Source organism: Leptinotarsa decemlineata, unplaced genomic scaffold, assembly GCF_025532065.1.
Source record: "Leptinotarsa decemlineata unplaced genomic scaffold, Ldec_3_MD MMD2_P_RNA_scaffold_11, whole genome shotgun sequence".
NCBI lineage: Eukaryota > Metazoa > Arthropoda > Insecta > Coleoptera > Chrysomelidae > Leptinotarsa > Leptinotarsa decemlineata.
In genome coordinates, this window is record NW_027412525.1 from 2,140,920 (window position 1) to 2,167,265 (window position 26,346).

The following is a 26,346-nucleotide window of genomic DNA, read 5'->3' on the forward strand; positions in this document are numbered from 1 at the left end:
TGATAATATAAACAAATTGTGGACGTAAATACAAATAAGGCACTTCGGTCGCCACCGATCATCGGTCGAATAAAATTCTTTTGACATACGACTGATCATCAGTCGTCAACATATATGTGAGAAGTACACAGCATCGCGTTGTTGTCGCTTTGTGCGTGAAAAAGTTGATAGAAAGGAAAAAAAAGAAAAGAAACTCCAGAAATATTTTGGTTCATCCTTTATGTCTACAGAGGCCAATAAAAGGTGCTTTCGTAACCCTTTATTCAATTTTGCGAGAAGATCCACGTAAATTCTTTATGTATTTTCGGATGTCCATTTCTTCGTTTGACGAACTACAAGCTACAAAATGATCTAAAATTTTCAGATCGTATTAGGGCTTCAATTTCTTCAGTGGAAAGATTGAGTGTAACACTAAGGTAAGCTTTTTCGAAAATAATTAATATCTAGTATCATCTAGTAATATTTCAGCCACTTCTATTGCAGTGATTAAAAGTTCGGTATCAAAACGATATTTTTCTGCCATTTTGCATTTCACACACCACAAGAAAGAACAGCGAAAAGGTAAAATTTGCTCACCGCAACATGACAATACTGCACTCAAACCGCAACTGATGATCCGCTTGCATGTGAAAAGATCTATTTATCAAATGGCTCTGACTCCAACCGATGATCCGCACACGCCAAGGGCTAGACCTACGCCCGTGCGTTTTTCATCGGTCGACCGATGATACGCAGACATGTGAACGATCAATTTAAAACAATGGACTAGACTGATCGTCAGAGCTGATCATCGGTCCTTTGTGAAACGGCACTATATGCATTTGCCTCCAAAATTTTGTTGTTTTTGCACTTTCTACCTTCCATTCTGAATGTTTTCATTTAAAAAAAACAGTAATTCAGCTTGTTTTGTTTTCCAAAACTTTGAGATTGCGTTTATAGATAAGCTCAGTTGGGGTGACGTTTGTCTCCTTTTTTCTCATATCTATAATGTTTCTTACAAAACAACATGAATAAACTTTTATTTTTTATTACATTTGAATAACGAAACTAGTTACTTTACTGAATTAAATTATCATGTGGAATAATGATAGCAGAGGAAACTTCATTTGAAAATGAACATTTCATATATAAATTATTAGGTGTGAAAGACCAATTAACTCGCAAATTATGATTTTATTGTGGAGTAACGATAATCGTAGTCATCGAAGAATTCGATGTCATTTTTGATACACGTTTTGGTGTTGTTGTTTCACAAATAGCATATCTTGCTGCGGTGCAAACAGCGTCGTTCCACATCAGAGACTCATACGAATATCTAGCTTCTAGACATTTCTCATTATTACCGAAATTGTCGGGTTGATTTTTGATCCAGTTAGTGAAAAGTATAGGTCTGCCGGTAGACATCCAAACCCAGTGATCATCGGCCAAAACAGTGCCTGACGCCCAGAACCAATATCCTCTCCGACCAACTGAAAATTGTAATGATGGGTTGAATTTGAAACCTTCGTCGTGAAACGAATCCATAGATATCACTTTTTCAGGACAGAACGAAAATACTGTCTCTAGACGCCCGTTTCGTATACATTAGGAGATGACTAAGAGTTAGTCATCTCCTGATGATGGTAACTCGTTAAATGATACGAGCGTCGAGAGACAGTTTTTTGTTCTGGTGTGGAAAAAGTGTTTTCATCAATAAAAATCGCACAATGCATAGAATCCCATATTTTGTTCAAAAATGAATGTTTTGTCAGAGTCTGAGAAAAGCAATTAATTTCAATTTATTTATTTCATTTATAAAATTACAATAGCAGGATCATTGACATTAGACCTTGAGAAATCCTCCATACATTCGAGTTCGACAGAGAGTCAATTGTAATATAAGTCATTTTCACACAGAAATAGATCAGAATAATTTTTATCGAAAATAAATTAACCGCTTATAGTCACAAATCAATCAGAGACGAAAAACAGTATAAACGATTTTAATAAAATTGAATTTTTTAATTTTTGTCATTCATTTTACAGGCTAGAACGGATTAGAACTTGATTAGAACTGGCCGATACTTGATGAAAATCCATATTAAAAACTAATTAATATCTACAGTTTATTGTATGATTTTCACTGTAAAGGGTTTTGCAAAAACACGGTTTTAATTATTTTTTTTATATTTCAATTCGATATTTTCTAGGTATACCAGATCCTTTGAATAAAATGAATGATACTCACGGAAAGTTTGAAGATATTTCCAAAGAAAATCATTTTCTTCCTTACTTTCGATACTGACCAACTGCATGCCATGGTAGTTACAAAACTGCATGGCTCTGAAGTAATTTCCCTAAAATTAATAATATAATATTTTCCATAATTGTTTTTGAGGAAATGTATGCTGGGGACAACATGAAAATATTTTTATCATTCCAATTTTTTTTTTGAAAATGTGTTGTATTGACAATAGTCACACATTTACCGGAACAAAAAAAAAATATTTTTTTCAATATTTATGGTGAATTTGTCATTGAAATATGTAAATCGCTATTCAGCCCTGTTTTGACCAATGTTGTGCGATTTTTAGGAATAAAATTTGTTAAAACGAAACATTTTCAGAGCAAATATATTTAAGATATTTCTGTTGAATTGATTGGTACACCTCTCTGTATTGAATAAACATGTTTTTTTTTCACAGTGTGGAATACTACTAATAATACTGATATTAATGACCTTTGATGAAATTCATTGAAACAAAAGTATGTTCACAACTATGAATTTCAATTTCAAAATAGATAAATAACTAAAGACAGGAAACAAAAATGCGAACTCAATTTTTAAATTGATTCACTGTGTAAAACAAATTCAATTAACATATTTTGGATAGCTACCAAGGATACTACAATGATCAAGCAAATAATTTTCACAGAAATATCATCTATAATACGTATTTGGTGTTGATACATGACCTGAAATGAAATAAATTGGAATAACTGAGAGAAGTACAGTAGTTGTTTAGTGCCAAAATATGCATACAAAATTTTGTCAAAAGATCTCTGTTTGAATGTCAAGACTCTGTCTGATATTTATATTTTGAAACTGTTAGAGAACTTCTGATTGTCAAAAAAAAACAAATTGAAAATAGATTATATTTCTTTTACAAACCTCATAAATAGCTCCAAAATAATATAAATGATCCCCAAATATCTGCAGTTGCAAACTTGGCAAATTATTGAGTACCACGTCACTGCTAAGTGAATCTGCAAGTGTAATGAAAATAAAATACAAGTTGCAGAATGAACTCGATTAAAGTTACCTAAATCATATATTTAAGAAAGCTAGTGACCAAAACAGTAATATCCATTACTACAACAAAGGTTTCAAACAGTGGATCACAAGTAAATAATTGAGATATGTTTAAAAAATAACCACTTCGTGACCGATACTAACCAGAATTTTTGACAACGGTTACCTCAAAAATTATTGGTTACTTTTAAAACAAGACTGCTGTTTCAATCCAGTGTGTTATTCATATTTCGAAGGCTAAATTATTTTCGGCCTATAAAACTGAAAATCATACACTGTAATCATACATTTTCTAAATGATTAATCTTATATAGTGCTGAAATCTTACGTTAAAAGATAAGACCTCGTTAATCCCTAGGTCGTCAACTTTCGACTTTCAAAGGTTTTCATTCGTAGGGGTGCAAAAGCTGATCAACGGAAAAACATATTTTGAAAAGAAACAGTTTTGTTGAACAGTATATGTAAGTGAATGGTAAAGCTGGCCGCTTTTTTCAAGTGATGAGTTGTCTGAGGAGTTGAGAGGATCGATTAATTCTCTTTTCTGTTTTTGACTGAGAAAAGATCCTAAACTGTCTTGAACCGTCCCGAATCGTACTTGCTCTCGAGACTGAACTGAGAATTGTTCCCGTTGCTTATGCGCATTAATGTGGAAATTTGTTTGGACTATTTTCTAGGATGTTTTTTCATTTATTTGATTCTAATAATTGATGATTGAGGTTAGATAACAGATGAACTGACTATAAGGATACGTTACATAACAAAATGGACATGATCAACAGTATTTTCTCATCTTCTTCTCTTCTTCTGGTTTAAGCAAGTGTACGAGACTATTTCGGACTGTTTGAGATTTTTTGCTTGTACGCATCATGTCTTGCGCAGTTTCCAAACAGTTTCGGATGTTAGAACCAGAACAAATCTGCGAAACTGCGTTCGATTTGCGGATTATCCACGCTACGCGTGTGACACACGCGTTTCGTGCAGGTCAGTTTACACACGCTCAATTTTCACCTAGCTTAACCGCTACGCTTAATTGTCACCTTTGAACCTAGGTGACTCATTCTTATCCAAACAGTGTCCTGAACGTCTCATGTTATTGTAGAGTATCCACTTTTCATCACACGAGACGATTCGATCGTTTTGGTTGCGCAAAAGCAATGAAGAGCAGACCTCGAAACTTGACGATTTCTGTCGATCATTCAAATAGTTCGAGTTTTTTGAACTTTCCAATTTGTTTTAAAACATCAAAAATCGCTTGGGAGCTGACACTCAGTTTTTCCGCCATACCACACACCGTTTGTGATAGGTCAGTCTCCATCAGGGTCCTCAAATCCTCGTCCTTGATTCCTGTTGGTTGATCATTTCGGGGCTCATCTTCGAAGCCGAAACGAAATTTTGCAACCCAATGTTGACCCTAGGAGTTGAACTCCTAGGTCATCGTCCATCCTGTTCTTTCCAAGAACGTGGACAGGTCACTAGGTCTCTTTTAAATCGGTAGGAGTAGGCCAAGACTCGTCGAACACACACTTTTTTATTGACGATAACTCCGGACACTCGCATAGGACATGCCTGACAGTTTCAACTTTCTGTTCACACATCCTACATAGAGGTGTGTCCACTGGCCCCATATTATGGAGGTGTTTTTTAGTTGACAGTGGCCAGTCAGAAATTCTACTGTTAAGCGTAGATTTTTCTTGGTCATCGCCAGATTCCAATTCCATCACATCTCTTCAGAGATTGAGCATGGGTGTGACGTTTGGCTAGTTCTGCAATTGTCGAAGTCATCAGGCTGTAGGTGTCACTGGGTCCTAAAAAAAAAAGAAGTGAACTCCAGATCAGGATGTGGAGTGTACTTCAGATCACTAAGCCTAAGGATTGAGTAGGGAATTTTTGGCAAAAACATAAGAATCTGCTGCACTGATAGTAGATGAACCCTAATAGCCTTGAACAGAAAACGTGCTCTCAGGGCTAGTACTAGAGTGCCACCAAGATTTAGCCGAAGCCTCGATAGATAATAACATTTTTTTTTGGGTGGGTTAAGGGGCACGACAGGAGTAAAAGTAATCGCATTGCCGACTCTTCAGCCAAGAAGCGGCTGGACCAAGAATAAATATTTATTAAGATATGAAGCTACAAAAACACCTGAAGTTGAAACGAAAAAAACTTTTGAAACAATCTAATATCATTTATTTCAAAGTTTACTAAGTTTTTACTTAGTTTGGATTTCGATCATGAAACAATCTAATATCATTTATTTCAAAGTTTACTAAGTTTTTACTTAGTTTGGGTTTCGATCAAGAATTTTCTTCAAATGTCTTTCTTGATAATTGTTCAAACAAACCTATGTAGTTCATTGTTTTCAATACCTATATTGACAATCAATGAAAACGGGAACTGTTCAATGTTACAATGTACCTACGTGAGTCATCAAAATGTTTTTTTTTTAGAAAATGTAAATCATAAAATTCTGTGAAAATCATAAGGTTCTATTCATCTAGACATCCAAAGATATCATATTTTTTGGTGTTTTTCTGAAAATAACATGAAAGTAAGCAATCATTCCTTCCAATATTTCAGATTCAAACCCGTCATCTGGCGAATTGTTACACCACAAAAAAATCGGATAGTATTTTGACGTTTAGTTTACAAATTTTCGGGAAATATCTTACCAGATTTTCAGTAGTACCAAAATTTTAATGTTCATATAACCACAAAACCGTACTCCTGGTTACTTTTGGAATATATTGTTGAACTGTGATGAACAAGTCGATACATTTTTTTTTAATCTAAGAGAGTTTAACCATTTCACGGCCGGAAGTAACTGTGTCAAAGTTATTTTCCGGGCTTTTTGGCAATGGTCTGTAGGTTTTTATGCCTGACGTTTCGTCTACTACTGCGGTATACATTATCAAAGGAGATGAGATAACGGCACCTTGACTCATCACCTTTGATAATGAATACCGCAGTAGTAGACGAAACGTCAGGCATAACAACTTGCACAACACAGTTTGATTTCAAAATAACCGGATTTGAAACCAAAAAGCAGAGAAATGAATGATGTTTAGAAATGGTTGCTCAATTCTTCTAGGAAAATGATTTACCAATTCATTGACAGAACAATTCAACATCATAAAACCAATAACAAATTCGGCAACAAACTCCCATCGAGCATATTATTTGTAATAAAACCTTGACGACTGGCCTGAACCTTTATTCTTCAACTCAATAACTGGGGCAAGTGCGTTTATCGGCTATATTCATTATCATATGAATCAAATTATAGTTATACACATGTAGAAAGAGAGAAACGGTTGCTGTTAACTCTTTAATATAGATAGCTCAGTGAAATGAGAAGAAGCCGTCTGTTTAATCAACCGACAGAAACAGGTGTCAGTTTGTGGTAAACAAAGAAGTTGTGCGAGCTGTTTCAGTTATTTTATTAATTGGAAAACATTCTGATGAAGGTTGTCGCTAGAAGAAGCTATTGGGGTGATTAAAGGCGGACGTATTAATGCTTATGAAGCAAACAATATGGTATACCATAAAACACAATAATGGACCATATAATCAAAATCCTTTGGCAGAAGCATCGCGATTCCAATCCAAGATGAAAAACGACTTGCTGAGGGTCTTCTGAAGTTGGAGAAATGTGGATTTGATTTGTCCAGAAAGAAAGTACTTCAGCTTGTTGGGCAGTTCGTTCTTTCAAGGACGTCCTTTCAAGGACGGCACCCCCGGTGTTGGTTTCTTGGTTTCCCAAAAGAAATAATTCGTCGATAAAAAAGTCACAAAGCGTGGAGGTAGCCCGCAAAAGAAATTGTAATCCATTCATAATTGACACATATTTCACATTGTTGGAAAAAACAATCAAGGAGTTAGAGTTAGAAAACTAACCTAGTAGAATCTGGAACCTGGAAGAAATAATTTTCAATTACAAAAATATTTGGGACCAGTGCCAGTATGAGTACATACTTAGTTCATTTTGTTCAAGAGTTTTTTTTCCTTATACTTACTGCGTACCAGTTTATTAACGAGTACAAAAGAGCTTGCTTAAATATTCCAAAATACGCAGACATTTCAATCACTTGCTGAAAATTCCACCAAAAGATGTCTGAAACCAAGCAAGATAACTGAATGCGGCGAAAAGCAATTGAATTTGTTCTGAATTACGCTCTTGGTTTCATTATCCTTTTAACTGGCATGTACGCTCTTGCCCCGTTTTGACGGGGCAGTGCGGATTATTGACATGTAGTGAAATTTTCTGTTATTATGTGAGTATAAAAGTAAAAACGGGGACAGTGATAACAAATTTTCCGAAACAATACGTACACAATGCTTTTTCCACCAGCAATATAACGTATTCCTGTTACACATTGGAAATTCATAGGTTTAAAGTCTAACTTCATAAAAACCAATCTGCACTCACCCCACTCCACCTTAATCATAATTCAGCAATAATATAATATAAAAATCAGCATACATTCATTCTTTCAATTCCATCTTTTTGTTATCTTATTATTTTTTCATATTACTTAATATTAATTCATTTCTGTACTATTAATATACATACATAATAATATTATATGCCACCAATATTATAAAATTATACTTATATTCTGATATTATACGTCACACCCATGCTCATGGGTAACTTTTTTTTGGGTGTTCTGTATTTATTCACTAATAGGTATTTATATTTTTATTTTGTATATTTCTTATGGTGATTAAATTGATTGATTGATTGAAATGAAAATCGTGACAGGAGAAATGGAAATGACATTAAAAAATATGGAAAAATTAAAGAATGAAATGAAATTTGGTCCATGAAAATGAATTGTCATAACCTGAAATTGATAAAAATTATTATTCTAAGTTGGAAAAATATTGAGCTGAAGAAAATAATGATAACATGTAGAGACTTCGGTCCCAATTACCCTTATTTCTTTTCTTCTAGATTATGAATCTGGTAATATTTAAAAAAAATAATTTTCTCATCAATGTTCTGATGAGTGAACGCGAACTAAATTTAGGATATGTATTTTGTAGTTTGTGATAAATTTTCGTTAGTCTTGCAGAGAAGATATATTAAATGTTATAATATCCAAATCTCATCGCATTCGGTAGAACACTATTTGTTCTATCTTCAGCAACTGAGATTTTTGTGTGTTGAAAATCTTATAAAAATTGCAAATTGTACTTTTTTGTATTCATCATAAAAATAACTCACCTGTTAACGCACTGTAAACTTCCACTGGCTTTGTAGAAGAATAATGTGATAGAAGAAGAACACCAACCATGCAACTCAAAAACATTTTAGAATTCAAAACTGACTGTTGTAAAAAAAATTATACAAAAAAGAATTGCGAGTTGTCAAAATGATACACTTTCAGTTTTTGGTTTGAGATGATGTTTGAGATGTTAATGTAGTTCCCCATTATCACGAGATACATGTTTGTATGAAACTATTACAGAGGCCACTGGCAGTGGCTGCTCGTCAAAATAAGCTGACAGGCAAGTGGTGTTGAATCATTCGAACTGCAAGGAAAATGAACGAAATACACTTCATTTCTGACATAGCGAGAAATTTATTTGAAACTTTCTATGTTTTTAACCACTTTTTTATGTTACTAACGTTACTGCAGTTTCGTCCTATAAGGACATTTTCAAACTTATACATTAAACTAGTAATGATAGATTACATTAGCCCTTATATAACACCACTGTAGGTAATAATAGAGGTACTTAGCTTGATTGAGTACCTGAATTTTGTTTACTGGTGACAATGTGGATATGCTAATTTGAAAACCGGTGGGTAAACTAAGTGGATTTGATCATTTAACAGGTTGAACCAGCAATGTTTATGCTTGTGAATTTCCAAGGATTGCAAAAAATTGAGGTTGCAACCTTCTCTTGCATAATGCAAAATTTCCGTATCGTTTAGATTCAGGAACTTGTGGTTGCATGCCAAGGAATGGTTTGAAAATGTCGAATCATTTTCACCTAGTCTGAAGGACCTTTCATGTGTTTTAAGAAATTTCGACCACATTGTCCCACATAAACACTATTACACTCCGGACACTTAAGCTTGTAAACTCCATATTTCTCCAACTTGTCCACTTTACCTTTGGCATTGAAAAAAAAAATGAGATATTGTGGCATGTGGTCTGAATACCACTTCCACATTGTTTTTTCTGAAGAAACCTGCAATTATCTCTGTTCTTTTACCAAAATGAGTTAGAGCTAGCCATTTCCTGATTTCTAATTGTTTGATCCGGGGATATATCCTGTAAGTGAATTTACGGCTTTGTTTTCTGACTAACTTCTGGATAGTATTAGCGTTGATACCATTATTATGACCTATCAGTGTAATTATATCAATTTCCTTAGCTAGATTGTCAGCAGACAAACGTAGTGAGAATGCTCTGTGCAACATTGAATTGTAGGCTGCTAATTTATGACTGGATGAAAAGAATCACTTGGGATGGTAATGTCTGTTTCACTAGGTTTTCTGAAAAAATTGAAGTCAAATTTATTTTGATTGTATGTAATAGTCAGGTCTAAGAAATTTATCTGTTTCGAGTGTGAACTGAATGTTGCTATTGAGATAATCTCAATAGCAACATTCAGTTCACACTTTCATGATTTGTAGCAATGATGACTATCAAAAATAGTTGCATTATGAATAATTGATGTCGCCTCTAATATTACAACAGTTATTCAAACTTTTTGAATTCCTGTGTCGAACAATCGTTTACCCAGGAATTTCAATATTGAAAGGGTCATAAAAAATATTACTTTGGACCAATGACTCTTTCATTGCTACATGCAAATCCAATGCTCGCAAATTAAAAATATTACAATGACAAAGAAAGATTCAATTGTGTCTGGGTCATTTTCCATTTTTATGAGGCAAGATTCTCAAATACACTGTGAAATTCGTCTCAGTACAAAGTAGTCATTTGTCTCATTGTCGTTTTCTTTCAGATACTTTCAATAGTAAAGCTCTTCGGGAATAATCTCCCTCACAACCAGCGGGTTCCACAAAAATGACACTCAACTGAGAGAGCTCATTGTTGAGCTTTGATGAATAAATGTATGCAAAGTATTTCGTTTAGCTAATGTAGAAAAATGGGTGCTGAAAGAGGTTTTTTCATTTCGACTCGCACTATCATGTCGCAGGTGCGTTGTAACTATTCCGCTTTCTTGCAGATATTTTTATTAGTGAGGTTTGTCGGGGATTACCTCTCAAACATGAAACCTCACAATGAAAAATCGAATACATTGGGTAGAGGTAACTAATTGTGGTTGAGCTTTCATTTTCTATATTTTTTCATACTATACAAAAGGTTAACAGAATTACCCTTCCGCGATATAGTTTTTTCTCACCACTTACTATACGAGGGTTTTCATGATGGATGTACTACCACTGAAAATCGTTTTCCATATTGGTGCGGCAAAATGCTTCATTTACTATTTTATGACCTTAAAACTTTTTTCCAACATAAATCACAAAATGTTCCAAGTGAATGTTATACAATGTTATACAATATTAACAAAAAACTGACCTTTCACTTATTTCACAATCAATATACTGTGAACGAAGATACTTTGTGTTATATTCGGATTTGATTGAGTTCTTTCGGAAAATAATGAGCTTTTTACGTGCATCAGTAACACTATTGTCTGAGAGGTTCAATAGTTATCGTCCATAAATCTCTTTTTGGGTTTGTATCCACGAAGCTGGAAAATAATTATGTCGTATATTCTGAAGGATTCGAAGAGAACAAGTAATTTCAATCGGCGTATTTATGTGTTCGTTTTTTTTTTCATTACGAAGGTGTAACGTTTGAGACGCATTATCTTAATAAAGAGTCGATATAATTATCTATATTTATTTTCATTTCCAGTGTTTTCTCTTCGTGGGTGAGGCAATAGGTGATAATTTAAAGTATCATTAGAGATCGTATCATTAGAGAAACTTCAAATGATTATCGAAAGAGTAATCTATTCTAGAATTTGATGACAAATTTGAAGGGGTGTCTGTCTGCTCAAAAAATGAGGTAAATTTCAATTTTTCTCAAAAAATATTTATTTGGCTCTCATAAATAATATACTTGTGCCACTGTTTTTCCAATTATCGAAACAATTCTGTTAGGCACTTTTTGGCATGTCCTTGAGCTCCCTCGGCGATTCGGTTTTTATCTCCTCAATCGCCACAAAACCCAGTCCTTTCATTTGTTTTTCCAATCTTGGGAACTGGATAAAGTCACAGGGGGGCAAATCTGATGAACACGGTGGCTGAGGCATGATTACGGTGTTGTTTTTGACTAAAAAATTACGAACAAGCAATTACGAGTGAGCCATGAATTGCTTTTACATAGTACCGGACGTTTTCTTCGTTTTGCCTTCTCGCAAGAGGCGTATAACTTCAAGATAATACTCCTCGTTGACCATACGGTTGGTACGGTCGGTGTCGAAAACACCTTTGAAAAAATGCTGAGGTATGGTCAGGGTAGATTTGTGTCTGATATTTTGTGAATGTATTTTGAATCGAGGAATGAATTTATTGATTAATGCTGGAGGGTTAAGATCATTCAAAAGTTTGTGAAAAAAGGTACCCACGTGGAAGCTGCCTTCCTTCTATTGTACATATTGAGCCAGTTGCATTCAACAATTTTATATGAAATATGTTCATATTTTCTGATATCATTATCAGTCTTGCGCAGCTATTTTGCACATTTCGTATTCTATCCTTATCGACTTGGGTTAGGCATGGTCCATAAAGGAAATCACGATAGTTAAAGTGACTCAGGACAAGTGATTCACACAACGTTCGCTTCATTTTGAAGTTGAGAATATGACTATTACTGTAAATGAGTTTCAGAGATGCGAAAAATTCAGCAATAAGATTTTTTATGTGCTGAGAAAAATGCATGTCTGTATCTGATACTAAATCAAGATTTCTGGCTGAATTCATTAAGAATTTCATATTATTTTTACTACCGAAATATAACACTTTCGATTTTTCAGAACTGAGTTTCAAGTTGTGTTGTTTTGATAATATCTTGATTCTATTGAATTCGTTGTTCATGATTTCTTCTGCAGACTCGAAATTTTCAGTACGAAAACTGAGATAAAGCCGATGTGTATCATCTGCAAAAACTTGAACTTTACACTTTTCTATTCCATTTAAAATATCTGCAATATATATATATATATATATATATATATATATATATATATATATACACGTTCATCCCACCAGTGGGTGGGATGAACGTGTGTAGGTCTTTGATAGGGTTCACTGTTATCATCATTAGTTTATAGAATAATAATTAAGTCAAGCAAGTTACAGATATCTGTAACACGGAGTATTTTTTCATGTAATATATCACAAAAAGTGGCAACAATGGAGCAGAAATTCAATTCTTGAATCCATCAAAGTGCATATGGGTGTTTTTTCGAGAGTAATATCATAAGACCTCAAAATTGTATGAATGATTTCCATTTCAAACGAAAACTTTGTTATTCAATGATACCATGAGAGCAGTTAGCAAATAACTAGTTCGTAGGGCAAGTTTTTGTATCTATTGCTGGTTGCTCTATTGATATTACTCAAAAATAACATAGTTTGTATTTAAAAAAGTGGACATTTGTGTGAAAGTGAAAGAATTTTCCGAGTTCTTTGGCCGTGGCCTGAAGTTTCTTATGCCTGGACATTCATCTGAGAAAATTTTCAGTATCGATACAAAAAAAAATATCAATTCTGAAATCAGATGATTTGTATTATCTGAATAACGAGAAATTTCAACATCAATACTCAACGTTTGTTTGAAGGTGATTGACAATGTTTCGTGATGAATTTCACTAGTTCGGACTTCCATTGTCTATTATATAAAATGATTTGAAATCCCTGAAACAAGTAAAAAAGAATAATTAAAAAAACAGTTGAAAATAACAATTATATTAAGCAACAATAAACCTGAAATGAAATGATAGTATAATAACCTACAAGTAAAAATATAATAATTGAATAAATAAAAATTAAAGGAATGCAAAAAGAAAATAATAAAAATAAAAATAAAAAAGTGTAGAGATTCCAAGTCACGTTAGTTCACGACGTTTCGATTGTTGGTATCTACAATCGTCTTCGGGTGATGACTGGACTGATTCCTCCGAGAGATGACTATTTTATAGGTCGTTGAAATACTTTCACTTTCTCTACTTTCCATTTTTCGCTTCACTGATTCCGTGAGAGATGACCGATTTGGCGGGAGTTGGTCATTTCTCGTTTGATGATGGGTTTCCATATGTTTCGTATATCTACGCTGGCCTGGCTGAATACGTTGTTGGACAACATGTATGCGGCTTCCTTAAATTTTCTCCTGAACCAATGTTCCTCTCTGTGCAAGATCTCAGCTTGGGACCACTCGATGTTGTGTTGATGGGTCCAAACATGGTCTGCTATTCCTGATTTGCTGGTTTCTCCTCGCTGTGTGTGCTTCTTGTGCTCGGCAATGCGAATATTCAATGGCCTCTTAGTTTCACCAATATAGGATTTTCCGCACTCACAGGGTATCCGGTAAATGCAATTCTTGGAATCGCAGTCCGCGTTTGGGGGCCTGGTTTTCGTGAGGCTGCTACGGATAGTGTTACCGGATCTAAAACAGGTTCTAATGTTGTACTTGGAACCAATTCTTCTTATCCTCTCCGATAATCCTCTGATGTAGGGAAGTGAAAGCACTGGTTGTGACGGCTTCTCTTCCTTGCGAGGCTCCTGCTGTCTTTTGGCCAAAGTCTTCTCTACCATCGCTTTGGAGTATCCAAAGCGATGGTAGAGAAGACTTTGGCCAAAAGACAGCAGGAGCCTCGCAAGGAAGAGAAGCCGTCACAACCAGTGCTTTCACTTCCCTACATCAGAGGATTATCGGAGAGGATAAGAAGAATTGGTTCCAAGTACAACATTAGAACCTGTTTTAGATCCGGTAACACTATCCGTAGCAGCCTCACGAAAACCAGGCCCCCAAACGCGGACTGCGATTCCAAGAATTGCATTTACCGGATACCCTGTGAGTGCGGAAAATCCTATATTGGTGAAACTAAGAGGCCATTGAATATTCGCATTGCCGAGCACAAGAAGCACACACAGCGAGGAGAAACCAGCAAATCAGGAATAGCAGACCATGTTTGGACCCATCAACACAACATCGAGTGGTCCCAAGCTGAGATCTTGCACAGAGAGGAACATTGGTTCAGGAGAAAATTTAAGGAAGCCGCATACATGTTGTCCAACAACGTATTCAGCCAGGCCAGCGTAGATATACGAAACATATGGAAACCCATCATCAAACGAGAAATGACCAACTCCCGCCAAATCGGTCATCTCTCACGGAATCAGTGAAGCGAAAAATGGAAAGTAGAGAAAGTGAAAGTATTTCAACGACCTATAAAATAGTCATCTCTCGGAGGAATCAGTCCAGTCATCACCCGAAGACGATTGTAGATACCAACAATCGAAACGTCGTGAACTAACGTGACTTGGAATCTCTACACTTTTTTATTTTTTTATTTTTATTATTTTCTTTTTGCATTCCTTTAATTTTTATTTATTCAATTATTATATTTTTACTTGTAGGTTATTATACTATCATTTCATTTCAGGTTTATTGTTGCTTAATATAATTGTTATTTTCAACTGTTTTTTTAATTATTCTTTTTTACTTGTTTCAGGGATTTCAAATCATTTTATATAATAGACAATGGAAGTCCGAACTAGTGAAATTCATCAATACTCACATGAAAAACATGAAAGTACAATTATTGAAGACACCGTGTTTGAATATACAGGGCGTTCCAACGAAAACTTGGCCCCCTGTAAGTCGGAAACAGACGTTTAATCGAAAATTTCAAAGAACAAGTCGATTTTTATTTCTATGGGGACCAATTCTATCAGACAAGTAGCTAGAGCGTCTGGTGTGTCAGCTATTAGCGTTTTTCGTATTTTGAAAGCCTACAAATTCCCTCCTTTCAAAATAAGGCTACTTCAGGAATTAAACAAAGATGATCCTGATCGTCGTCTTCACTTTTGTGAGCTGTTCAGCGAGAAATTGACCAATAACCCAAACCTATTATGCAATATATGTTTTTCAGACGAAAGTTCTTTCATGTTGAATGGTGAAGTGAACAGACATAACTGCCGTTACTGGAGCGATGTAAATCCTCATTTTTTGATGGAAACACATTCATAAACTTCACAAAAATTAAATGTCTGGACCGGCATTCTAGCTAATCATATTGTTGGACCATTCTTCATTGAAGGTAATCTCAATGGAGACACATACTTAAATATATTACAAGAATGTGTATATCCTATGATTACACAAATTTCAGAAAATAATGTCCCAGCCTCGCTGGGGACCGAATCAGGTTTTTAGAGTTCCGCAGAGCCGTACTCTCACCATGTGACCTGAAAGACCACTCACCATACAAACTAATCGGTTTCGTTAAGAAACTGGGTTTATTTGGTGGAGTGTGAATAGGTGTGAGCCACAATAAACCCTTGCGGGTTGCGGTGGAGTGTCGAATATACCAGCTCACTTTGGACCAAACCTAATCTACTATTACTTAGTGATCTTTTTTCGATCGCCATGTCAAGATTCAGCCAAATTTTTGCAATTCACACTTAAATTCGATAGATTCTATCTATACCGATTTCTCGAAGGCATTCAATCATTTGTTGTTGTTGGAAAAACTGAAAGCTCTAGGTTTTGGTACTGGTATACTAGATTGAATGAGAAGCTTTCTAACACAACGTTTTCAGTGTGTTAAAATTGATCATTACATTTCTGAAACAATTCTTGTAGCCTTCGGTGTGCCACAAGGATCACATTGTGGGCCATTATTGTTCAATCTATTTGTTGATGATGTTGGAAATTGTTTACAGTATGCAGAGTTTTTACTATGTGCAGATGATTTGAATTTATATTTATCAGTTAGTGATGTCTTAGACAGTCAGATTCTTCAGAACGAATCAGATATTATGCATGATTAGTCCTCCAACGTGTACCTGAGCATAAAGAAATGTCGAGTCATCATTTTTTCTTAATAAAAAAATATCCTTTATTATGACTATGATATTGATGAGAAAGTACTCGACAGGGTAAACGAAATAAAAGAACTTGGGATTACGTAAGATCAGCAACTGAACTTAAAAAAATATTTCATCAATATTTCTACAAAAGATTTATAATAAGAAATGATAAAAATTTGCCATATAATACCCTCAAAACTTCATATTGTTCTTTAGTTAAATTAGCACTGCATGGTTTCCATATTACAGATGTGACATTGAAAAAATGGAAAATATTGAAATTCGATTCCTAAAGTTATAAATGTAATTTATATTGTTTCTAATGGTGAATCCGTAAATAAATTACTCATTTGGAACAGTTGAATGGTACTGATATTATAAATGATCATTTCATTAACAACATTCTTAATCTCGTACCTGATAAGGACAATATTGAATATCACCGAAAATAATCTGAAGAATTCAAATTACTCCTATTTGAATTTTGAACAAGTGAATGAAACAGAAGCGTGGAAAAGCGTGGCAACAAGCTCACGTTATACCTTTGCCCGAGTATAGTATAGTACCAATTAGTATAGTTTCCACTTTACCAAAAATTTTGTAGAAATTTATTGAAAACCAAAATCGATATCATTCAAAATAACTAATCTGGTTATCGGCCAGGTGATAGCTGGACTTCGGCTCTTCTAAAAATTACTGATGACATAATTGATGCTACTGAGATTGCTACTGATAATTGATACTATATCAGTTTTGATATAACTAGATTATTTCAAGGAATTTGAAATAATCTAGCGACAAAACTTAGGCCGTACTATATGATGGAAACGTTTCTGAATTAAAAAAAATTGATACTACAATTGTTACCACAAGGATCAGTATTGAAGCCCATACTCTTCAGTCTATATACTTCTAATTTTTGTTAGTTCCTCCTATCAGGCTATTAGAGCTTTGGGTATTGATCTGTATAATCTTGAGCAATTTTCTATCAACCATTGCTCAAAACTGAATTCAAATAGAAGCATTGCAATCGTTTTTGGTGAAAAAAATGCAAGAAAAGAATTATTGCAAACAACTTTGGTGGCATTCAGATTGGGAGGTGCTTCTGATAAAATTAAGAATCTGGATTTATGGATTGACCAAGATATGATTTTTTTATATCAGCACAAGTTCACAAAAAACAATGTAATCTCACAAAATAGGCAAATGTTGAATGAAAGAATTGAAAGGTCACTATATGACCACCAGAGTTGAAATAATTCTCATTATTGACATTTAGGACGCGTATCATCAGATTTTTGGATAGACAGTGAGTTCTATTTCCATTTCTAATTTCTATTCTTCATTTTTTTCAACAATAAAAAATTTTTCCCATTCTTCATATCCAGTAGGATCTGAGAATTATTTATTCAGCATTAACTATTTCAAAAACATCTTTAATTATGTTTCCTTGACCATTCTTCATCTCCAATTTTATTTGAGATTCAGCAGTTTAGTGATAGCAATGTTTATATTACTTGTAACGTAACTGCATTCAAAAGTAATGAATGATTTTTTGTGTTGTTCTGACTTGACATTTTATAGTTTGTACCGGGTTAGGTGGAAAGACAGATGGCAGTTTGGACCTTCCGGTGCCGATTGCTATACTGAATCTCGCCCATTCACTATTTTAGTTCACGTGTATGAATATAACTGGAAATTAATAATGACTTTTATTATTATTTTCATTATTGTTATAATGGAATTGTTGAGTACTATTTATTTCCGAATCCAGAAACGTGACTCATTCATACTTATTGCTTTACCAAATTCACTCTTGTTGTCGAATCACAATGGAAAAAGCCCACGGATGGGCATGTGCCAAGGTTGGAGGTGACATAATTGGTGGTAGCACTGAAAATATCATTTGCTCCACGAGCATGTTAATATATTCATTTTGGTCACTAGAAGAATCCTGAAAACAGATTCTTTCGTCCGTTTTAAGTACCTATAGACTTATGTATTCTTCATGCTATCATTACATTCCATGATGAATACGTTTACAGATCTGAAAACATTACAGAGTTGCAGTGTACTTCGAAAAAAGGAATGTTTGATGTACCTAACGCTGGTATTCAACAACTATCTCAAATGCCAAAGTATTGTTGATCATACAGGTTGATGAGTAGTGAAAGTATTCTAACTATAAATGTGCATCGAATTGGCGTTGTAACAACATCTGAAGGATCTCCAACGCCTCAACTGAAGATCTCTCATTAAAAAATAGTGATGACAGTAGTGTTAACAAATGTTTAATGGTGTCAATTATGTTTTCTGTGCTAATAATAATTGCGCATCTGAATAATATATGTCTTAACCACCTTATGAGGACACAATCTATAAACAATGACCTTGCACATGTTTTTTTAATTCTACATTTATGTTCTTTACCAATTATAGGATCAACAACTACTCACATTGACCCATGTCTAATTTCTAGATGACACACGATGAATATGTGTTATATGCTACATACGATATTTATTATAAGTACATGTTTATTATTAGTATGGATTTTAAATGAATGAAATAATATGAAATATATTTGGCTCAATTGTAAGGACACTAATAATAGTAGTAGTACAAGATGTAAATATATATAGAAGGTAAAGCTTGTGAGTGTTTTCAACAAGTGGATTTTTGTACATATACTGTGATAACGACAACAATAAAAAATAATAATAATAACATCATCAGAACGGTGAATTGGCGCAGTAGTGTACCCGACCGGAAGGTTGGAAGTTCGATCCCAACCTCGACCAGATATTTATTTCGAGAGGATTTATCTAGTTGAAGCTGGGATGATTCTGCAACATTACATGACAGATGAACTGCGAATAGTCATGATGCTCTCTAAGTGGCTCGGGGAGTTATCAACATTGCCTACCCATAACACCCAAAAAACCAAAAATAACACCATATTCGTGGTGGTGTTTTCTGCTTCTCCGGATGAGAAAAATATCGCTCGAGAATAGAGGAGAAGTGAATGAAATATCAAGATTTTCTCTTTGTTTTCCACAGACTCCACACAATAGGGAGGCCGTGGCCTTGAGTTTGGAGTGTCTACATGTACCAGAATAGTACTAGATGGAGTATGTGAATTCATAAGGAGTTTAGATTCCCTTCTCTGTATGATCCGCGACCATGACCGCGGCTGAAGTTACTTGAAACATTTCTCTTTAGGGCAGCTAATCGAGCGGCTGATGGACTTGGTTTAGTATTCGAAACTGAACGAAATGATTACAACTACGTCACCGTGTTGGAACCCGTCCAGCAGGAGGTCCATATAAAAGCTTGCGGCAACATAAGCAAGGATAAGCCAATGCATGGAATCTTCTTCAACAAGATTGAAGATCCCGGCTTTTTAAAGCGCTTGACCTTCGCTTTCCTCAGATCGAGTGGGCTGAGGTCGGAAACTGAGGGGTTTATCATAGCCTGCTCGGATGGTGTCTTCAACACCTTAGTCTACTGCAGTCACGTGATGGGTATAGAGGTTCCTGACACAAGGTGCAGGGCCTGCCGTAAGGCGTACGAGACCCTAATGCGCTTGCTGTCAGCGTGTCCAGCGTGTCAGCGTGCCCTACGATCCGGTGGATCGTAGGGCATCAGTTCTAGTTCTTCTCGACCACCAGAGCGAGACGATATTTGTCGCTAAGTGTCCAGCTCCCGGTGACACGAATATCTTTTGAAAACGAGAAAAACGAATAAAATATCGAACTCCGCAGACTCTATCTCGACCACTCTGTTAAAATGGTTGTTCTGATTATTGGAGTCCTTGGTGGAATGATGCTCTCTCTACTCTCGAATCTCAAGATCATGGCAGATGGCACGATTGCAGTAGTCTTGACCGGACAAATGCAGAAGGCTGTTATTCTTGGTTCATTGCGTCTGCTTAGGGCACATTATTATTGGACCCAATGATCGCTCATCTCACGGTGTCGGAGCTACGGGGACTGGGTCCGATCGGTTTTCCCTTTGAGGAAAATAAATATAATAATAACAGCACGCTATGAATATAGAAATCATGTAAGGAAAGCCTGTGTGTGAGATACTGTAGTATTCAATAGTTGAAATTTATTGTACATATAATATAATAATAACAGTACAAGATTAAATATTGTTTCAATAAAAGAAGCCTAAAAATCAACCTAGACCAACATAATATATATATTTCGGTAAAGAATTAATTCGAAAGAATTGCGTTCATACGAGTAAAGCCCTACTGCAATATACAGGGTGTTCCTTAAACACATGCTAATATTCAAGGAGGTAATTCTTAGACCCATTTTAACAAAAAAACTTCCTATGGACGTATGTCCTAAACGCCTTAACTTTTGAGATACAGGGTGGCAAAGTTTTCAAAAATAATCAGTTTTTTAATAATAACTGAGATAATTTTGTAGACATCTTTGGCATATTTGGTACATATGTTCCATGCCTCAAGGCGCATTTTCTGATGTACACAAATTTGTATTTTTTCAAACAGTGGCATCCCTACGGGTTTCGCATTGAATATTTTTGGGGAAAAAGTACTACGCCAATGCTTTCTTTTCAAAATAAAATCATTTTTGAAATCCTCATGTATTTTTGAGAAAATTTGATTTCCTGGTATTTCTTTGTCCGACGCATGATTTTCACTCAAAAAATAAAAATCGACAGAAAGCAAATTAAGAAATTAGATCAAATCCAAAATGAATGAGAATGAGAATTCCCTAATAATATTTGAAAACATAATCTGCAAAAAAATAAATTTTTCACAAAAACGAGTTTTATTTTATTTTGTGATAGTAAGTCTAAACGAATAGCACAAATTTGTTAATTAGTAATAATACCAAAACTGATTATAAAAATTGTTTGAAGTGGCCACCTGCACTTAGTATGCATGCTTCCGCCCTTCTACGCATGGAATTACGCACCCGTTCAAATATTCCCGGCGTATTTCGTATAGTTTCACACGAGGCAACTATTCGCTCTCTTAAATCTTCTAAAGTATTAATGGGAGTTTTATATACAAGAGTTTTAAGGTGACCCCATAAAAAAATCTAAACTGTTGAGATCGGGGGATCTTGCTGGCCATTGCTGAGGTCCTCCACGACATATGCAACGATTAGGATAAACTGTATTTAAATGTTTTCGGACAATCACACTGAAATGAGCAGGGGCGCCATCGTGCATGTACCATATTCGATTCCTTAACGCAAGTGGCACATCTTCCAATAACCCAGGTAAGTCTTCTTCGAGAAAGTGTAAATAAGAACGACCATCAAGGCATCCTGGTAGAAGAAATGGGCCTATTAGATGATCACCTATAATTCCTGCCCATACATTAACCGAAAATTGGTGTTGGAAATGGGTTTCGGTTATTGCATGGGGATTTTCTTCAGCCCACACATGATTGTTATGGAAATTTTGAATGGCATTCCGAGAAAAATTTGCTTCGTCTGTGCACAAAATTTGTGTCTCAAACTGCGGATTAAGTGCAATACTTTGTAGATACCACTGACTGAAGTTCACACGCTGTGGAAAATCTCTGGGGAGTAATGCCTGCACTCTTGAAATATGGTATGGGTATAACAAAAAATCAACCGAAATACGCCAAACAATTTGATGACAAATATCCAGAGTTCTAGCGATCTTCCTCGTACTCGTCTCAGGATGTTCCTCAATTTCTTGCAGCACCGCTTCCTCAATTTTAGGAGTTCTTACTACACGAGGTCTACCTTCCGGAGTCCCTTTCTTGAAACTACCAGTTTCCCCAAGTCGACGATGAATATTTGAAAAGGTTCGGCTATCTGGTAAGGCACGATTAGGATATCTTTCCTGATAAATGCGCCTGGCTTCTGTTGCATTACCATCGGCAAGGCCATATACGTAATGCATTTGCGCCATTTCCGCATTCGTATAATTTACCATATTTACTGATATTCAGAAAAACAGCGGACTACCAAAATAACTTCAATAACACTTCAAAATCAATCAAAACGCGCTGTGACAGTTTTTGACACCAACACCTTACTTTAAACCAACATCAATATTAGCTACTGACGTTTGTACATACAGAGAATTCATTTTTTATTGCTATGGTGGGTACGCTGTTTTTTCTGCTTTTAATCTTTAAAAGAAATCACATATCGACAAACTCCATATTTCCAAGAGGTGCAGTAAATAAATTCTGCTACACGTCATTTATTCCAGGATAACTAAATTTATGTTTTCAAAAATTATTAAGCGGTGCTGCGTTATGACGTAATTTTAATTGAGAACAGTGTATCTGACAACAAACAAATACCTTTTAGATCCTCAATTATTTTGCAACAAATCTGATCTCTTAGTTTGCTTTCAGTCGATGCACGATACCGCATCAGATTTTTAAGGAATTTATCCTTAAGTAAAGCGATTTTTAATTTTTTGAGCGAAAACCATGCGTCGGACAAAGAAAACCCAGCAAATCAAATGTGCTCAAAAATGTATGGAGATTTTAAAAATAATTTTTAATTCAAGATAAAGCAGTGGCGTAGTATTTTTTTCGCCAAAAATATACATTTCAAAACTCGTACGTACTCGTACGTACAGAGGAAATTAAGAAAATTGTACATCAGAAAATGCGCCTTGAGGCATGGAACATATGTACCAAATATGCCAAAGATGTCTACAAAATTATTTCAGTTATTATTAAAAAACTGATTATTTTTGAAAACTTTGCCACCCTGTATCTCAAAAGTTAAGGCGTTTAGGACATACGTCCATAGAACATTTTTTCCTTAAAATAGGTCTAAAAATTACCTCATTAAATATTAGCATATGTTTAAGGAACACCCTGTATTCGCTACCATCTTTCCCTGTTGGAAAATAGTATATTTTCGTCATTAACAACTTCATTGTTTTCACAAAACAGTTCACAAAAACGGAAAAAAATGTTGAAAAAAAAGTCAAAACTGCCTCAAATGTAAATTTTACAATGAAGTGCTTTTAAATACGTTATATTTATTAGATGTAAGTAAGTAAGAATGATCAGAAATATCAGTGTTGTGAATCATTTTTTGAATTAATTCAGTGAAATCAATGATTTTTTTATTTGGGGTTATTTACCACACTCACATTGATCTATGGAAAATGTCTCTCTTTTATATTTTTATTCAAATTTGAAACCGAATGTTATTTCTCCTCAGTCTCATCAAAATGGTATTGAAAACTATATGATGGTACAAAATGTTTATTTAACATCAGTAATTCAATTACCATCAGTAAGAAAGAGTATGTCATTCAGATTTGCTTAAATATAATGCTTTGTCACATTAACCATCAATTTCATCCAATGTGGACATATTTCTCAAAAACTTCATATTTTTCTGAATCTGACTGACAGTTCTAATGAGCAACACTGATATTTCTGATGATTTTCAGGTTACAACGTCGATATTCACGAAATAGAGAGACAGAACCAAATCACGACACAGATTTTACAAAACTATTTGGAAAAAAAACTCTTCGGGCAACACCGGTCTTCAAAGCCGCCTAGTCTTTGGGATATTTTGCCGAGGTTGAGGAAAAAATATGCGAATAATATCCAAGAGGAGATTAATGCTACGCTGTCCAAAGAAAAGGAGACACTGGAAAGTGTAGAGTCGGAAAGAGTGTCCGCTTACGAAGATTACGAAGATACCGTTGAAAATTTTGAAGGCAGGTTCTTGACTTTTTTTCGAACAATGTTCCATTTTGGGGTCTTGGCTTTACTGTAACTTTTTGAATTTCCATATATATATATATATATATATATATATATATATATATATATATATATATATATATATATATATATATATATATATATATTTATATATTTATATAAATAGATAAGTACTCTTTGATCATTCCTGACGATGCCCAATAGGCTGAAACAGCTGTACACCGGTGGCTCTTAAATTGAAATCAATATGGGAATGATCAAAGAGTACTTATCTATTTATTTTTTGATTTTCATGGAATTATTTTCCAGCAGCTTGACTGCATTAACCTTTCTAGATTTTATATATATATATATATATATAATCCGTGTATGTGATATTATCTCTAATTTCACCCTAATTTCACGAAATTAGAGATAATATCACATACACGGGTCAAATACCCGGAAAAACCAGTTCAGCATATATATATATATATATATACATATATATATATATATATATATATATATATATACATATATATATATATATATATATATATATATATATATATATATATATATATATATATATATATATATATATATATATATATAGTAAAATGGATTAACAGGGTCTCTCAGTCAAAAAATCAAAAATCAAACTCTGCTTTACTTTGCCAAGCTTTCGCTTCTAATGGGAAGCTTCTTCAGGGCCTATAATTTAATGATTTTTGAATATTTTCGCCTTTGAATAATATTACAAATCATACTTACAGTAAAAATGAGTGAAAAACAATAAATTGAAGATAGATTTGACATAAAAGTTAACATGTATAAGATTTTTTTTGTGGGTTTGACAAATGTCATACCTTCACATAAATGTCATTTTTCAATGGGTATGATGATTTGATAATTTTTTACTGTAATGAAAGAGTTATTGATTGATACATCTTTCATTATTATTATGTTTTTGATGTAGTTCTAGTAAATTACTATATATACTGCTGAGATTATCAATGTCAGTTTTCTTATTCATACAATCAGAAGACTTATTAATTTCCACCATTTCAAGAAAAAGGCGTTTGGAAATATTTGGACAGTAATTGATATATCAATTACTATTCCTTTCACAAAAAATCAGTTAAAATTAATTCAATACTCTGTTTGAAAAAAAGAATAGAAAAATTAGTACACCCTTCCCTCAAGCAAAAAAATCTCAGACTTCTTAGAGACATACTGATCGATAATTCTTATCCCAGAAAACTTCTTAATAAAATAATTTTCAATACTGGCAGTAATACAAATTCTGATGTAATTAACAGAAATGTATGTAATGATAGTTCACCTATCAATATTTCTTATAAATCTATACCTAACCTTGGAAATTTATCTTCAAATATTATAAAACTTTTTCATAATGAACAAAATATCAAAATATGCCAAAAAAATATTAAAACTATAAAGAATTTGAATACTAAATTGAAAGATAAAACTGATACAACAAAAAAGTCAAATGTGATTTATAACATTCCTTGTAATAATTGTAACTTGAATTATATTGGAACAACATCTAGAATTCTTAATGATAGAATAACTTCACATAAAAGTGATATAAAGCTCAATAAAAAATCATGTGCATTAGCACAACACTCTATAGAAACAGGTCATAAACCAAATTTCTCTAATATCAAAGTTTTACATACAGAAAAAAATATTTCCAAACGCCTTTTTCTTGAAATGGTGGAAATTAATAAGTCTTCTGATTGTATGAATAAGAAAACTGACATTGATAATCTCAGCAGTATATAAAGTAATTTACTAGAACTACATCAAAAACATAATAATAATGAAAGATGTATCAATCAATAACTCTTTCATTACAGTAAAAAATTATCAAATCATCATACCCATTGAAAAATGACATTTATGTGAAGGTATGACATTTGTCAAACCCACAAAAAAAAAATCTTATACATGTTAACTTTTATGTCAATTCTATCTTCAATTTATTGTTTTTCACTCATTTTTACTGTAAGTATGATTTGTAATATTATTCAAAGGCGAAAATATTCAAAAATCATTAAATTATAGGCCCTGAAGAAGCTTCCCATTAGAAGCGAAAGCTTGGCAAAGTAAAGCAGAGTTTGATTTTTGATTTTTTGACTGAGAGACCCTGTTAATCCTTTTTACCATACATTTCTCCAGTCGCTAACATTATCCAATTTATATATATATATATATATATATATATATATATAT

General features: G+C 34.0%; 2 protein-coding genes across 2 annotated transcripts in view; one reads left to right on the top strand and one right to left on the bottom strand.

Moving 5' to 3' along the window:
* The window catches only part of tfc (Brevican core protein triforce), a 223,880-nt gene that overhangs the window by 127,614 nt on the left and 69,920 nt on the right, over nt 1–26,346 (top strand). The window contains exon 2 of the mRNA XM_074169420.1: nt 23,823–24,098. Within this exon, the coding sequence (XP_074025521.1) occupies nt 23,823–24,098 (276 nt within the window). The remainder of the gene's footprint in view (nt 1–23,822; nt 24,099–26,346) is intronic.
* On the bottom strand, nt 1,007–8,747 carry LOC141479949 (C-type lectin mosGCTL-1-like). Its single transcript, XM_074169439.1, has 4 exons — nt 8,517–8,747; nt 3,152–3,246; nt 2,228–2,336; nt 1,007–1,469 (listed from the first exon to the last, which is right to left on the bottom strand). The coding sequence occupies exons 1-4, from the start codon at nt 8,599–8,601 to the stop codon at nt 1,174–1,176; spliced, it is 585 nt and encodes a 194-aa protein (XP_074025540.1). The 5' UTR covers nt 8,602–8,747; the 3' UTR covers nt 1,007–1,173.

Bases quoted from the DNA above. Each gene is read 5' to 3' on its own strand.
- LOC141479949 (XM_074169439.1), bottom strand. From the start codon at position 8,601: ATGTTTTTGAGTTGCATGGTTGGTGTTCTTCTTCTATCACATTATTCT. The intron at 3,247-8,516 runs GTGAGTTATTTT...TTACACTTGCAG, and splicing joins AGTTTACAGTGCGTTAACAG to ATTCACTTAGCAGTGACGTG. The intron at 1,470-2,227 runs GTGAGTATCATT...TACAATTTTCAG, and splicing joins GAAATATCTTCAAACTTTCC to TTGGTCGGAGAGGATATTGG.